The sequence below is a fragment of the Bufo gargarizans genome, chromosome 11 (genome assembly GCF_014858855.1).
Source record: "Bufo gargarizans isolate SCDJY-AF-19 chromosome 11, ASM1485885v1, whole genome shotgun sequence".
Lineage (NCBI taxonomy): Eukaryota > Metazoa > Chordata > Amphibia > Anura > Bufonidae > Bufo > Bufo gargarizans.
Window position 1 is genome coordinate 18,050,075 of NC_058090.1, and position 14,985 is coordinate 18,065,059.

At 48.5% G+C, this 14,985-nt stretch overlaps 1 protein-coding gene across 2 annotated transcripts in view; it reads left to right on the forward strand.

Moving 5' to 3' along the window:
* Positions 1-14,985, forward strand: part of NRXN3 (neurexin 3) — a 290,952-nt gene that overhangs the window by 8,564 nt on the left and 267,403 nt on the right. The window contains exon 4 of one of the 2 annotated variants that reach the window (XM_044271725.1): positions 14,891-14,902. The exons of the other annotated variant lie outside the window; for it this stretch is intronic. Within the exon in view, the coding sequence (XP_044127660.1) occupies positions 14,891-14,902 (12 nt within the window). The remainder of the gene's footprint in view (positions 1-14,890; positions 14,903-14,985) is intronic. 2 annotated transcript variants of the gene reach the window in all.

Here is a 14,985-nt window from a genome sequence, read left to right on the forward strand (position 1 = left end):
ATCACATGGTCTGTCACATGATCCATCACCATGATGATTGATCATGTGATGGGCCATGTGATGAGCGCAGTGACGTCACCCAGGTCCTTTTCATCCTGGTCATCAAAGAATAAAAGAGAATAGAGCACTGGCTGCGTGTACAAGTGGATGAGGAGAGTTAAATTATTATTTTTAACCCCTCCAGCCCTATTGTACTAAGCATTCTCTATTAAGAATGCTATTATTTTCCCTTATAACCATGTTATAAGGGAAAATAATAAAATCTACACAACACCGAACCCAAACTAATGTGAAGAAGTTCGGGTACCAAACTTGACGATTTTTCTCCTGCAAAACGCATTAAAACGCTTTGCACCCGTTTTCTATCTGGCCCTCACACGCGACGCCCATGTGAAAAAGGACTTACAGTGAGGAACAGAGGTATTTGAACATCCTGCGATTTTTCAAGTTCTCCCACTTAAAAATCATGGAGGGGTTTGAAATTCACATTTTAGGTGCATTCCGACTCCGAGAGACAGAACTTGCAAAAAAACACCTGAGAAACAGCAAGAATTCGGGCTCTCAAAGACCTGTTACTGTGACTTTGTAAAGTCCACCTCTACTCCGCTCATTAATCTAACTTGGTAGCACCTGTCTGAGCTCTTTAAAGACCCCTGTCCACCCCAGTGTCAGCCAGATGCCAACTACTACCATGGGCAAGACCCAAAGAGCTGTCAAGACACCAGAGACAAAATTGTGGACCTCCACAAGGCTGGAAAGGGCTACGGTGCAATTGCAGAGGTCACTGTTGGTAGAACACTACGCCGTCATGGTTTCAAATCATGTATTGCACGGAAGGTTACCTTGCTCAAGTCATCACATTTCCAGGCCCGTCTGAAGCTTGGAGAAAGGCATGTGGTCAGAGGAGACCAAAGTAGAACTTTTTGGTCTAAACTTCACTCCTGTTTAGAGGACAAAGAAGGATGAGTTGCATCCCAAGAACACCATCCCTACTGTGAAGCATGGGGGGGGGGGGGGTAACATCATGGTTTGGGGGGCTTTTCTGCAAAGGGGACAGGATGACTGCACTGTATTAAGGAGAGGATGAATGGGGCCATTTATTGTGAGATTTTGAGCAACAACCTCCTTCCCTCAGTCAGAGCATTGAAGATGGGTCGTGGCTGGGTCTTCCAACATGACAACGACCCGAAGCACACAGCCAGGATAACCAAGGAGCGGCTCCGTAAGAAGCATAGCAAGGTTCTGGAGCGGCCTAGCCAGTCTCCAGACCTAAATCCAATAGAACATCTTTGGAGGGAGCTGAAACTCCCTGTTGCTCAGCGACAGCCCTGAAACCTGACAGATGTAGAGGAGATCAGTGTGGAGGAGCGGGCCGAAACCCCTGCTGCAGCGTGTGCAAACCTGGTCAAGAACTACAGGAGACGTCTGACCAAAGGCTTCTGGACCAAATATTAACACTGATTTTCTCAGGTGTTCAGATACTTACAGTGGATATAACAAGTCTACACACCCCTGTTAAAATGTCAGATTTCTGTGCTGTAAAAAATTAGACAAAGATAAATCATTTCAGAACTTTTTCCACCTTTTTAATGTGACCTGTAAACTGTACAACTCAATGGAAAAACAAACTGAAATCTTTTAGGTGGAGGGAAGAAAAAAAGCTTCCAAAGCACCACAGGGATCTCATTGTTAGGTATCAGTCAGGAGAAGGGGACAAAAGAATTTCCAAGGCATTAGATCTACCATGGAACACAGTGAAGACCGTCATCATCAAGTGGAGGAAATATGGCCCAACAGTGACATCACCAAGAACTGGACGTGCCTCCAAAACTGATGAAAAGACTAAGAGAGAACTGGTTTGGGAGGCGACCAAGAGGCCTACAGCAACATTACAGGAGCTGCAGGAATATCTGGCAAGTCCTGGCTGTGTGGTCCATGTGACAACAACCTCCTGTATTCTTCATATGTCTGGGCTATGGGGTAGAGGGGCAAGACGAAAGCCTTTTCTTACCATCCAAGCCGGGCTACATTGTGCAAAAACACATCTAAAGTCTCCAAAAGCATGTGAGAAAAGGAGTTATGGTCTGATGAGACCAAGGTGGAACTTTTTGGCCATAATTCCAAAAGATATGTTTGGTGCAAAAACAACACTGCCCATCACCAAAAGAACCCCATCCCCACAGTGAAGCATGGTGGGGGCAGCATCATGCCAAGGGGCTGTTCTTCAGTCGGAATTGGGGCCTTAGTTAAGCTAGAGGGAATTCTGAACAGTCCCAAATACCAGTCAATATTGGCCCAAAACCTTCAGTCTTCTGTTAGAAAGCTGAACATCTTTCAGCATGACAACGACCCAAAGCAGACATCCAAATCAACCAAGTAATGTCTTCACCAGAAGAAGATTACAGTTTTGGAATGGCCCAGCCAGAGCCCAGACCTGAATCGAATTTGACAATCTGTGAGGTGATGTGAAGAGGGCCGTGCCCAGGAGATGCCCTCGCAGTCTGACAGATTTGGAGTGTTCGTGCAAAAAGTCAAAATGTGCCATGCTGATAGACTCATCCCCCAAAAGACTGAGTGCTGGAATAAAATCAAAAGGGGCTTCAACAAAGAATTAGTTTAAGGGTGTACACACTTTATTTGTGTGTTTTTTTTTTTTTTTTTTCCCTCCACCTAAAAGATTTGAGTTTGTTTTTCTATTGAGTTGTACAGTTTATAGATCGCATTAACCGCCCCCCCCCCCCCCCCCCGACTAACGGCCGGGTTATTCCTCGTAGACGCATCCGTACATCATCTCGCGAGAGGCGCGCGTTCACAGCAACCCTAAGCTCAGAAGTTGATCTACAGCCTGCCAGCAGCGATCATTTGCTGGCAGGCTGTAGATGCGATTTTTATTTGTTCAACCCCAAAAAGGTATATTAGACGCTGTTTTGTTAACCGCGTCTAATATACCTGCTACCTGGTCCTCTGGTGGCCCCTTTTTCTTGGATCCACCACCAGAGGACACTGGTGCTACTTACAGAGCTGCCTATCGCCCCACTACACTACCCCCCCCCCCCCCATTATTGATCACCCTCCTGTAAGGCTCCATTCAGACGTCCGTATGTGTTTTGCAAAACACGGACACCGACAATGTGCTTTCCGCATTTTGCGGATCGGCACATTGCCAGAACTATATAGAAAATGCCTTTTCATGTCCGCAATTGTGGACAAGAATATGACATGTTCTATAGGCTCTACAAAAAATGCAGTGTTCGCCCGATCAGCCTGATCTTGTGCGCACACTTGCGTTCAGTCCGCCCCACCGCAATGACTAATATTTGTTTTCTGATCACTGCAAAAACACTGTAAAATACCTGCGCCGCTATAAAGATCACTTTTGAGGGGCATGGCGAGTTCACAGAAGATTTTTTTATTTATTTATTTTTTGCCACAAGTTAGCGGAAAATATTATTATTATTATTTATTATTAATAAATATAATTTTTATTTATTTTTTTCCTTACAAAGTCTCATATTCCACTAACTTGTGACAAAAAATAAAATCTTACATGAACTCGCCATACCCCTCACAGAATCCAAATGCGTAAAAATGCCCTGTGAAATCCTAAAGGTACTCATTGGAATTTGGGCCCCTTTGCACATCTTGGCTGCAAAAAAGTGTCACACATGTGGTATCGCCGTACTCAGGAGAAGTAGGGCAATCTGTTTTGGGGTGTATTTTTACATATACCCATACTGTGTGTGAGAAATATCTCTGTAAATGACAACTTTGTATAAAAAAAAAAAAATGGAAAAAGTTGTCATTTACATTTCGCACACACAGTATGGGTATATGTAAACATACACCCCAAAACACATTGCCCTACGGCGATAATACGTGTGTGACACTTTTTTTGCAGCCTAGGTGCGCAAAGGGGCCCAAATTTCAATGAGTTCTTTCAGGATATCACAGGGGATTTTTACGCATTTGGATTCCAAACTAATTCTTACGCTTTAGGGCCCCTAAAATGCAAGGAAATGTAGAAAGTGCGTAAATAAATTTTTTTGCACCATAGTTTGTAAACGCTATAACTTTTACCCAAACCAATAAATATACACTTATTGCATTTTGTTTTTAATCAAAGACATGTAGAACAATAAATTTAGAGAAAACTATATATAGCAAGGTAGTTTTATTTGAAAACTTTTACAATAGAAAAATTAGATTTTTATCACAAAAAGTAAAAATGTCAGCAGCAATGAAATACCACCGAATGAAAGCTCTATTAGTGAGAAGAAAAGGAGGTAAAATTAATTTGGGTGGTAAGTTGTATGCCCGAGCAATAAACGGTGAAAGTAGTGCAGTGCAGAAGTGTAAAAAGTGGCCTGGTCATTAAGGGGGTTTGGGGCGCTGAGGGGGTTAAAGGTGGAAAAAGTTCTGAAATGATTTCTCTGTCTAATTTTTTTTACATCACAGAAACCTGACATTTTAACAGGGGCGTGTAGACTTTTTATATCCACTGTATGTTCAGCAGTGCAAGACATAAATTCTTTAAAAATCATACAATGTGATTTTATTTTTCTTATTTTTTTTATTCTGTCTCTGAGTGGGAATACAATGTGAATTTCAGACCCCTCTATGATTTTTCAGTGGGAGAACTTACAAAATCGCAGGGTGCTCAAATACTTCTGTCCCTCACTGTATATAGACTTTTACACCCAAATGATTCGTTATCTAAGCCCCTGCACAATGTGAGCACACAGCGTAACACCCCTGCTTCACCGCAACTTGGTGCTGCTCCCACTTCAGAATAACCCCACTGCTGAAACCCAACTCCCTGATTTATCAAAAGGAATGGTTGGACAGAACATACTAGGGGCTAGAGGACGAGGGATGGGTTAACCTGGCATAGGAGGATGTATAGAGAGCAAGCAGATGGGTGATGCTGAATGGTGTCCGGATGAAGTGTGTTCATATAGACTGTAGAATGGGGCTGGAGTCAATATATACATAGTATGGGGGCTGGGGTAATCTGTAGATATATATTTTAGTTAGTAGATGTTTCTCATGGTTTGTCCATATTTGACCTCTGTATTGGCCATTAATATGCACTGAATGACTGCAGTAGTCATCATTGTGTGGATGGGGTCAGGGAGAAATGCACTTCATTTGTTTTCTCTGTAAATTAAATTGTCTTCATTTTGTGACCTGTATACGTGAATGAATGTACACCTCTGCTCCTGTGTAGTGTGGGCACGCTCGGGGTAAGTGGCCGCTGCTCCTGTGTAGTGTGGGCAGCCTCAGGTCACTGGCCTCTGCTCCTGTGTAGTGTGGGCACGCTCGGGTCACTGGCCTCTGCTCCTGTGTAGTGTGGGCACGCTCGGGTCACTGGCCTCTGCTCCTGTGTAGTGTGGGCACGCTCGGGTAACTGGCCGCTGCTCCTGTGTAGTGTGGGCACGCTCGGGTCACTGGCCGCTGCTCCTGTGTAGTGTGGGCACGCTCGGGTCACTGGCCGCTGCTCCTGTGTAGTTCAGGAATCCAGAAGTACTCGGTTTGCTCCTATGAGCTGACAATCCTGCTCCAGTTCCTGAGTGAAGGTGATGGTCAGGGTACGAGCGGATCCGCTGGGTGTGGAGCAGGTGTGCCTGATGTGAATCTCTTCCATCTTCCTCGCAGATTCGCACCCTCAGGCAGCTGAACACTTATGTTCCTCCGTCAGCGCGGTACCGGGAGGGCACTGATTTACATAAGGATGTGACTGTGGCAATTTGCTTGCAAATTAGGCCCCTCTGAATCTACACAGATTGTGCAGGGGCTAGAGACCCCTGCGTTGCCTCACATTAACCCCTGCTGTGCCAGAGAGCTGCATTTCGAGTACCTGACCTTGAAGTCTGAACAGGTATAAAAAGTAAGAAAGGCTTGGAGGCTCCGGCAGAGGATCTAAAAAAACCGAGCAAACGCTTCAGTTCAATTAAGGCTACTTTCACACTAGCGTTCGAGCGGATCCGTCTGCATTAATAACTTAGAAAAATTTTCTAAGTGTGAAAGTAGCCTGAGCGGATCCGTTCAGACTTTACATTGAAAGTCAATGGGGGACGGATCCGCTTGAAGATTGAGCCATATGGTGTCATCTTCAAGCGGATCCGTCCCCATTGACTTCCATTGTAAGTCGGAACGGATCCGCTCGCCTCCGGGTGTCCGCCTGGCAGTGCGAACGCTGCTTGCAGCGTTCAGGTGTCCGCTCACTGAGCGGAGCGGAGGCTGAGCGCTGGCAGACGGATGCATTCTCAGTGGATCCGCCTCCACTGAGAATGCATTAGGGCCAGACGGCTGCGTTCAGGGCCGCTTGTGAGCCCCTTCAAATGGAGCTCACGAGCGGACACCTGAACGCAGGTGTGAAAGGAGCCTAATAAATCCAGATTTGCTTGTTCCGTTGCGGTTGTATTAAATAGAAACTGGGCAAACCAGATCCGACATCATTGATCTGCTGTTTCCCAGTATTGAGATCCGTCAGAGGATCTCAATGACTTCAGAGTTTCCGTTTTAGTCCTCATGCGTTCCGAATGGACTGAGATCTGTTCAGGATGTCTGTCCGAACACAAAACGGAGGCAAGCTATGGTTTTGTGTCTGGTCATAAAAACTGAAAAAACAAAACGGATAAGTCACTAAAAACAATGTAAGCCAATAGTGATGGATCCGGTGTTTGTTTTTTGGCCTGAATTAACAACCCAAGTGTGGACCAGGCCTTCAGTTGTTTTTAGTGCCAGATCTGGTTTATTCCGTTTCGCAGACTGGACACAATTGCGTCTTTCAGCGGTTTTGTGTCTGGTCAGAAAACTGAACAATCAGGAACGGAATGCGTCCTGATCTGGTTCGTTATGTTTTGTCCCCATTGACAATGAATGAGGACATAACGGAAGCGTTCGGCCCCAGTTTTGAGGTCCTCTGCCAGATGTCAAAACCAGATGTGAAAGCTACAGGGGAAATGGAATCCACGTTGACTATAAAACTGCGGCTCGTTCCCGTGAGCTTGAGAGAATTGTGGAAAATAAGGCATGATGAGCATTTGTGGACTGGGGATTATGGCTGCCAGGGCAGGACTGGGGTCCAGGCAGTGACGTCCACCGCGCACGGCTGTCCTTGTTTGTCAGTGGACACTTCTGTTTATGCCTATGGTGTCTCCCTCTATAAAGACCCCTGTCTGTCAGTGTCGCCCCATTGTCATAGGAATATGTCACGCTCAGCGCGTTGGATTCAGAGCCTTTATTACATCTGACACGAAGACTAATTACGGAAATCAGACCTGTCACCAGTCGCCCTTACCGGTGCTCGTGGTCCAGTCATTGTGGAAGATGGCGGGCACCAGTCTGGTTCATAGTCACCAGACAAATCTATCCATCTCAGCACATGGTGGCGGCCAGTCACAGACCCGGCCATGTGTATCGAGGCCAGTATAGTCCAGATGGGACCTGGTTTAGAGCGCAGGTCGCGTGTTTAGTTACTGGTAATGTGGTTCTGGCTTCTCACCATCAAACCCGTGTAAAGAGCGGCTGACTTTCCGTCTTTTAACCTTCTCACCCGCTGTGATAGCGGTGCTTGCAATAAACCGCCTGCGTTATCATAAAAGGCGACAATCAGACTGCAGTACAATAACTGTTCCAAAAACAGCTGGGATAGAGGGCCCGGATCTCTCCAGAGCCGCTAATCCCACTGAATGGAAATTGCTAAATGCCCCCCCCCATGCGATTTAATCTGATAAATTAGACATTTGGATAATAATTAGTATTAGAAAGCGCGGCGCTTTATTTCTGCTCTTAATAGAAGAGATCAGAGTCTTACACTTAACTCTTTCCTGTCACTCCATCTCATGATTTAACCCCTTTGTGAAGGGTCCTCAATAGGAGCCTTGTACCAGAACAGACGAATGGGGCAAATATGTGTAGATGTGCCCCCCGAGGGTGTGATGGTGTTTTATTAATGGGTGGGTGACCTGAGAGGTCGGTCACAATGCGGCTGGGACGTCTCCTGAGCGGTGTACCGCAGTCCTTCTCACCGTGCAGGCGGGTGGTGGTGGTGGTGGTTTTTTTGTTTGTTTGTTTTTCTTTTTCTTTTTTCCCCTGTGAGTTTGTGAAAATTATGACAAGAACTGTAATTTAACGGCAGCGTGTGAACTCTGCCTAATTTTGGTGGTGTCTTGGGCACAGTACAGGAGGATTGGCCGCCAGCAGGTAGGTTGCCGTGTGTAGTCATGGCCCTCCTCGTAGGCAGGAGGTAGATTCCAATATCCCGCCGTCTGAGCGAAGAAGTGAAGATCTGTCAACTGCAGCTTTTCTTACGCCATGGATTGTAAGCTTTGCTACCCGGTTTCTCGGCAGTTTGAGCAACACATAGCGATGCAGGATGATGAATGGCTTCCAGCAGGGAAGGAGTTAATGGCTCCCTGGGGGGGGTTCGGCAGGTGCATTGACATGAAAGCTAATACAGTGTGTGGATCCGTGTAAAAACAATCAGTAGAAAACACACATCCCAGATGGCTGCTTGGCCTGTGACCTCCTTTTAATAAGCTACTCAGGGCTAATTATTGCTCCCTTTCAGGCAGGGTAATTTACTCTTGGCTTTTTTTTTTTAAAGACGCCGTGCGGAGCCATTTTTCTTCCCCGTCCCTCCTGGTATCGTGCGCTAGACGCGGCTGTCACACAAGGTCATTTAATTTGACACCAATAATGATGCTAAACAGCGGGCTCTGTGAGGGGTGTGATGGAGAGACCGGCGGAGGCAGCCTCCATTATATCACAGAGCAGGACGGGGACAGCTTGCAGGGGTCCAGTATCCGGGTTCTGGGTGATGGTGGCTGCTGTGACTGTAGAGAGCAGTCCTTCAGATCTGTGAATGTCAGGACTTCTCCTGTAGGGAGCGGTGCCATCCTCTGTGGAGCCATTGACCATCACAGGTGAAGACCTTACTGTCAGGAGTCAGAAAAGATGGAAGCAGTCAGGGTTGTGGGACCCACTTCAGACTGCTGACCGCTCATGGCTGCGTTCTCTTCATCCTCACAATGAATTAGTGGGTAAATGTGTATGTAATATAATAATGTGAATGGTGCTCACACCTGTGTTCACCTCCAGTCTGATAAGTTATAGACACCTGGAAGATGTTATACTCGGTGGGGGTCCGGCTCTGAGACCGCCACAATCATTAGACTACTGGGGAAATTTCTGCTCCTGATGTCTGTTGTGTCATCCGGCATGTATTACTGGGGGACACACAGACCTCACATCCGGCATGTATTACTGGGGGACACACAGACCTCACGTCCGGCATGTATTACTGGGGGACACACAGACCTCACGTCCGGCATGTATTACTGGGGGACACACAGACCTCACGTCCGGCATGTATTACTGGGGGACACACAGACCTCACGTCCGGCATGTATTACTGGGGGACACACAGACCTCACATCCGGCATGTATTACTGGGAGACACACAGACCTCACGTCCGGCATGTATTACTGGGGGACACACAGACCTCACATCCAGCATGTATTACTGGGGGACACACAGACCTCACATCCAGCATGTATTACTGGGAAACACACAGACCTCACGTCCGGCATGTATTACTGGGAGACACACAGACCTCACATCCGGCATGTATTACTGGTGGGGGACACAGACCTCACATCCGGCATGTATTACTGGGGGGACACACAGACCTCACATCCGGCATGTATTACTGGGGAGGGGGGGGACGGGACACAGACCTCACATCCGGCATGTATTACTGGGGGACACACAGACCTCACATCCAGCATGTATTACTGGGAAACACACAGACCTCACATCCGGCATGTATTACTGGTGGGGGACACAGACCTCACATCCGGCATGTATTACTGGGGGGACACACAGACCTCACATCCGGCATGTATTACTGGGGAGGGGGGGGACGGGACACAGACCTCACATCCGGCATGTATTACTGGGGAAGGGGGGACGGGACACAGACCTCACATCCGGCATGTATTACTGGGGGGGGGGGGGGGACACAGACCTCACATCCGGCATGTATTACTGGGGAAGGGGGGACGGGACACAGACCTCACATCCGGCATGTATTACTGGGGGGGGACACAGACCTCACATCCGGCATGTATTACTGGGGAAGGGGGGACGGGACACAGACCTCACATCCGGCATGTATTACTGGGGGGGGGGGGGACACAGACCTCACATCCGGCATGTATTACTGGGAAACACAGACCTCACGTCCGGCATGTATTACTGGGAAACACACAGACCTCACGTCCGGCATGTATTACTGGGAGACACACAGACCTCACGTCCGGCATGTATTACTGGGGGACACACAGACCTCACATCCGGCATGTATTACTGGGGGGACACACAGACCTCACATCCGGCATGTATTACTGGGGAGGGGGGGGACGGGACACAGACCTCACATCCGGCATGTATTACTGGGGAAGGGGGGACGGGACACAGACCTCACATCCGGCATGTATTACTGGGGGGGGGGGGGACACAGACCTCACATCCGGCATGTATTACTGGGGGGGGGGGGGGACACAGACCTCACATCCGGCATGTATTACTGGGGAAGGGGGGACGGGACACAGACCTCACATCCGGCATGTATTACTGGGGGGGGGGGACACAGACCTCACATCCGGCATGTATTACTGGGGAAGGGGGGACGGGACACAGACCTCACATCCGGCATGTATTACTGGGGAAGGGGGGACGGGACACAGACCTCACATCCGGCATGTATTACTGGGGGGGGACACAGACCTCACATCCGGCATGTATTACTGGGGGGGGGGGGGACACAGACCTCACATCCGGCATGTATTACTGGGGAAGGGGGGACGGGACACAGACCTCACATCCGGCATGTATTACTGGGGGGGGACACAGATCTCACATCCGGCATGTATTACTGGGGAAGGGGGGACGGGACACAGACCTCACATCCGGCATGTATTACTGGGGGGGGGGGACACAGACCTCACATCCGGCATGTATTACTGGGAAACACAGACCTCACGTCCGGCATGTATTACTGGGAAACACACAGACCTCACGTCCGGCATGTATTACTGGGAGACACACAGACCTCACGTCCGGCATGTATTACTGGGGGACACACAGACCTCACATCCGGCATGTATTACTGGGGGGACACACAGACCTCACATCCGGCATGTATTACTGGGGAGGGGGGGGACGGGACACAGACCTCACATCCGGCATGTATTACTGGGGAAGGGGGGACGGGACACAGACCTCACATCCGGCATGTATTACTGGGGGGGGGGGACACAGACCTCACATCCGGCATGTATTACTGGGGAAGGGGGGACGGGACACAGACCTCACATCCGGCATGTATTACTGGGGGGGGGGGGACACAGACCTCACATCCGGCATGTATTACTGGGGAAGGGGGGACGGGACACAGACCTCACATCCGGCATGTATTACTGGGGGGGGACACAGACCTCACATCCGGCATGTATTACTGGGGAAGGGGGGACGGGACACAGACCTCACATCCGGCATGTATTACTGGGGGGGGGGGGGACACAGACCTCACATCCGGCATGTATTACTGGGGAAGGGGGGACGGGACACAGACCTCACATCCGGCATGTATTACTGGGGAAGGGGGGACGGGACACAGACCTCACATCCGGCATGTATTACTGGGGAAGGGGGGACGGGACACAGACCTCACATCCGGCATGTATTACTGGGGAAGGGGGGACGGGACACAGACCTCACATCCGGCATGTATTACTGGGGTGTCGAGAACCAGCATCATAATCATTGCAGCCCAGGCCTTGAAAGAGTCCAGAGTCTACCTGAGAAGTGTCCTGTGTATTCCTACCTAATCTCCTGCTCTCTCGCCCATCTGCTGATGATTGGCAGTTCTCTTCTAGGGAGAAAACTAGGTAGAAGCCTGTCAGCCATCAGCATGTGGGCGGGAGAGCAGGAATTCATAATAAACAGGACTCTTAGGGTCCATTCACACGTCCGTTGTTTCTTTCCTGATCTGTTCCGTTTTTTGCGGAACAGATCAGGACCAGTTCTGGACCTATTCATTTTCAATGGGTTCTGGAAAAAATCGGACAACACAATGTGTGCTGTCCGTTTCCGTTCTGTATGTCCGATTAAATATAAAACTTGTCCTATTCTTTTCCGCAAAAATCGGATCCTGGTACAATACAAAGTCAATGGTTCCGCAAAAAACTGATGACATTCGTATGTCATTACGTATGTCATCCATTTTATGCGGAATCCGTTCCTGGAAATTAAATCCTGCCCACAGAAATCACTTATTCACTTTTTTTTTTTCCAATTTTTTTTCAAAGAAATCCAAACAACTTTATTTGCTTTGTGAAATTTATACATGTTTCCGTTTTTTGTGGATCCGCAAAAAACGGATGACATACGGAAACATTTTCAGGAACAACGGATCCGCAAAAAACGGACTGAAATTCGGGATATAGAAAAGTACTGACGTGTGAATGTAGCCTTAGGTAGACTGGACTCTTTCAAGGCCTGGGCGGCAATGATTGTGATGTTAGTTCTCGGCAACCACTTACTTTTAACTTATGAATGACAGACCCCTGAAATCAACTCGCCCGTCACTACTTTATGCTGCCGTTAGTATGGGCCGCATAAAGGCGATGACAGGTTCCCTTTAAATTTACATACATTTTCAAAAGACAGGAAACCTAAATTGTTATACAGGCAGGTTGTCAGCAGTAATAGATGAATAGATGTTCCTGTAGTATAAGGTGTGTGATCACATGTCTTATCGGTGATGTCATCAGCAGGGGGCGGGGCTGTGACTACCTCTCGGACAGGATATGCAGGCAGGTTGTCAGCAGTAATAGATGTTCCTGTAGTATAAGGTGTGTGATCACATGTCATTATATCGGTGATGTCATCAGCAGGGGGCGGGGCTGTGAACCCCTCAGACAGGATATACAGGCATAGATGTTCCTGTAGTATAAGGTGTGGATTACATGTCATATCAGTGATGTCATCAGCAGGGGGCGGGGCTGTGACTACCTCTCAGACAGAATACACAGGCAGGTTGTCAGCAGTGATAGATGTTCCTGTAGTATAAGATGTGGGTCTCATGTCTGATCACATGTCATTAGATCAGTGATGTCATCAGCAGGGGGCGGGGCTGTGTAGAGTGTCTTGTGGGTGACAGCAGGAATAAGGTAGCGCAGTGTGGTGGTGGTGGGGGGTTCCTGGGTTTCATGTGGTCCCACATTTGAGTGCTTTTTGTATACCGCCCCCCACTCCTCTCATGCACATGGCTGTAGTTTCTGTTCGTGTTTCAAGAGGCCACAGCAGTTGCAGACAGCACACCTTGTTCTCTCCGCATCTGTATGTCCTTTCGGCGGCCCTGAAAAAAAAAAAAATGAACATGTCCTAATCTTGTGCGTTTTGCGGACACGGATAAGGCGTTTCTACAGAAGTAAATAAATGGGGGCATGCACTCGGCTAGGATCCTTGTTCTGTGGATCCATGAGTTGCAGACCGCAAAACGAATGCGGTCTTGCGTATGAGCCCTACTGTAAGTGTCCTTTTGCCTCTTTCATGTAATGTTTGGGAATATAATAGGGATGAAGACTCCTTCTTCCGTCCTGCCATGTGGCTGCTGTAGACCTCCATGGGTAGTGTGGCTGCGGAGCTTGCACTCTGTCGTGTCTGCTGCGTGCGCCCTCAGCCGGTGTCATACTGGAGATAAATCCCCCTGACCGTTATCTCTCTGATTTATGTCCCAGGCTTTTCTTTCTCCCTCTCATTTGTATTTTGCTCTCTGTCTGTCGCTCCCTCCCTTCTTCTCCTCCATTTATCTCTCATTTCTCTGCTTATCTCGCCTTTCCAGTCTCCAGTTATTTAATGGATTATTAACTCCTTCCTGACTGCCGATGACTCTGCACTATGTCCATGTGGGCTTGGGGATTAGTTACGGGTCATCGGCCTGGGAAGGACACTGCTGGGGAGATCTGATTTCATGTCATTGTGTCTGTGGAGTCCTGGGAATGGCGCTCCAATCGACTCCATTCATTGACTTATATTTTTATTTTTCTCTTTTTGCCGTACCCCCATGGGTCTGCAGAAGAGGTCACCTCATTATACCACGTACATTGGAGGGTGTCGCCCATCATCCTATGCCAGTGAATGAGATAATAGGGGGAGTAGACTGTGTGGATGCTGGGAGTGGTGATTCCTGGCTAGTATTCATTGTTTAGTCCTGGGCAGAGCTGCAGCATACGGTATATCGAGATTTTTCACTTTTGTAGTCTTTCAGCATCCAGTCCACAGTTTGGGAAATGAAGATGTTTATGGTTTGCTGTTGCCTATTCAGCAAGTTAGGACCCCCGACCTGAAATAAATGACACCAGAGTTCCCCCAATGTATGATAATACAGTGTGCTACCCATTAAGAGCACAGCATGGGGACTCAAAAAATACCCCCAAGGAACAGCCCCTAGGGTGCATGACGGCCAGGGTTTAGAGAGAATTGCTCAGGTTACCTCCTGGGCATGACTATAAGATTGTTTGTGGTGAGTCTCTTGGGGCGCTCTTTTGGAGCAGGGGCCTCTTGGGGCGCTCTTTTGGAGCAGGGGCCTCTTGGGGTGCTCTTTTGGAGCTGGGGCGCTCTTTTGGAGCAGGGGCGCTCTTTTGGAGCAGGGGCCTCTTGGGGCGCTCTTGGGGCGGGGGGGGGGGGGGGCGCGCTCTTCTGGCGCAGGGGCCTCTGGGGGCGCTGCTCCGGAGCAGGCTGGAGGAGATGTGGAGGCTGGCAGTGCCTACGTCACTGGTCCCTGGAGCTCTTGTACTTGTAGTCTTTACTGACTAGGACAATCACAAGGTCCTGGCTGACACCAGCAGTGATTGATGTCTCCTGAGAAGATGTCCGGTATGATATGGGCAGCACGTTACAGACAATTAGAA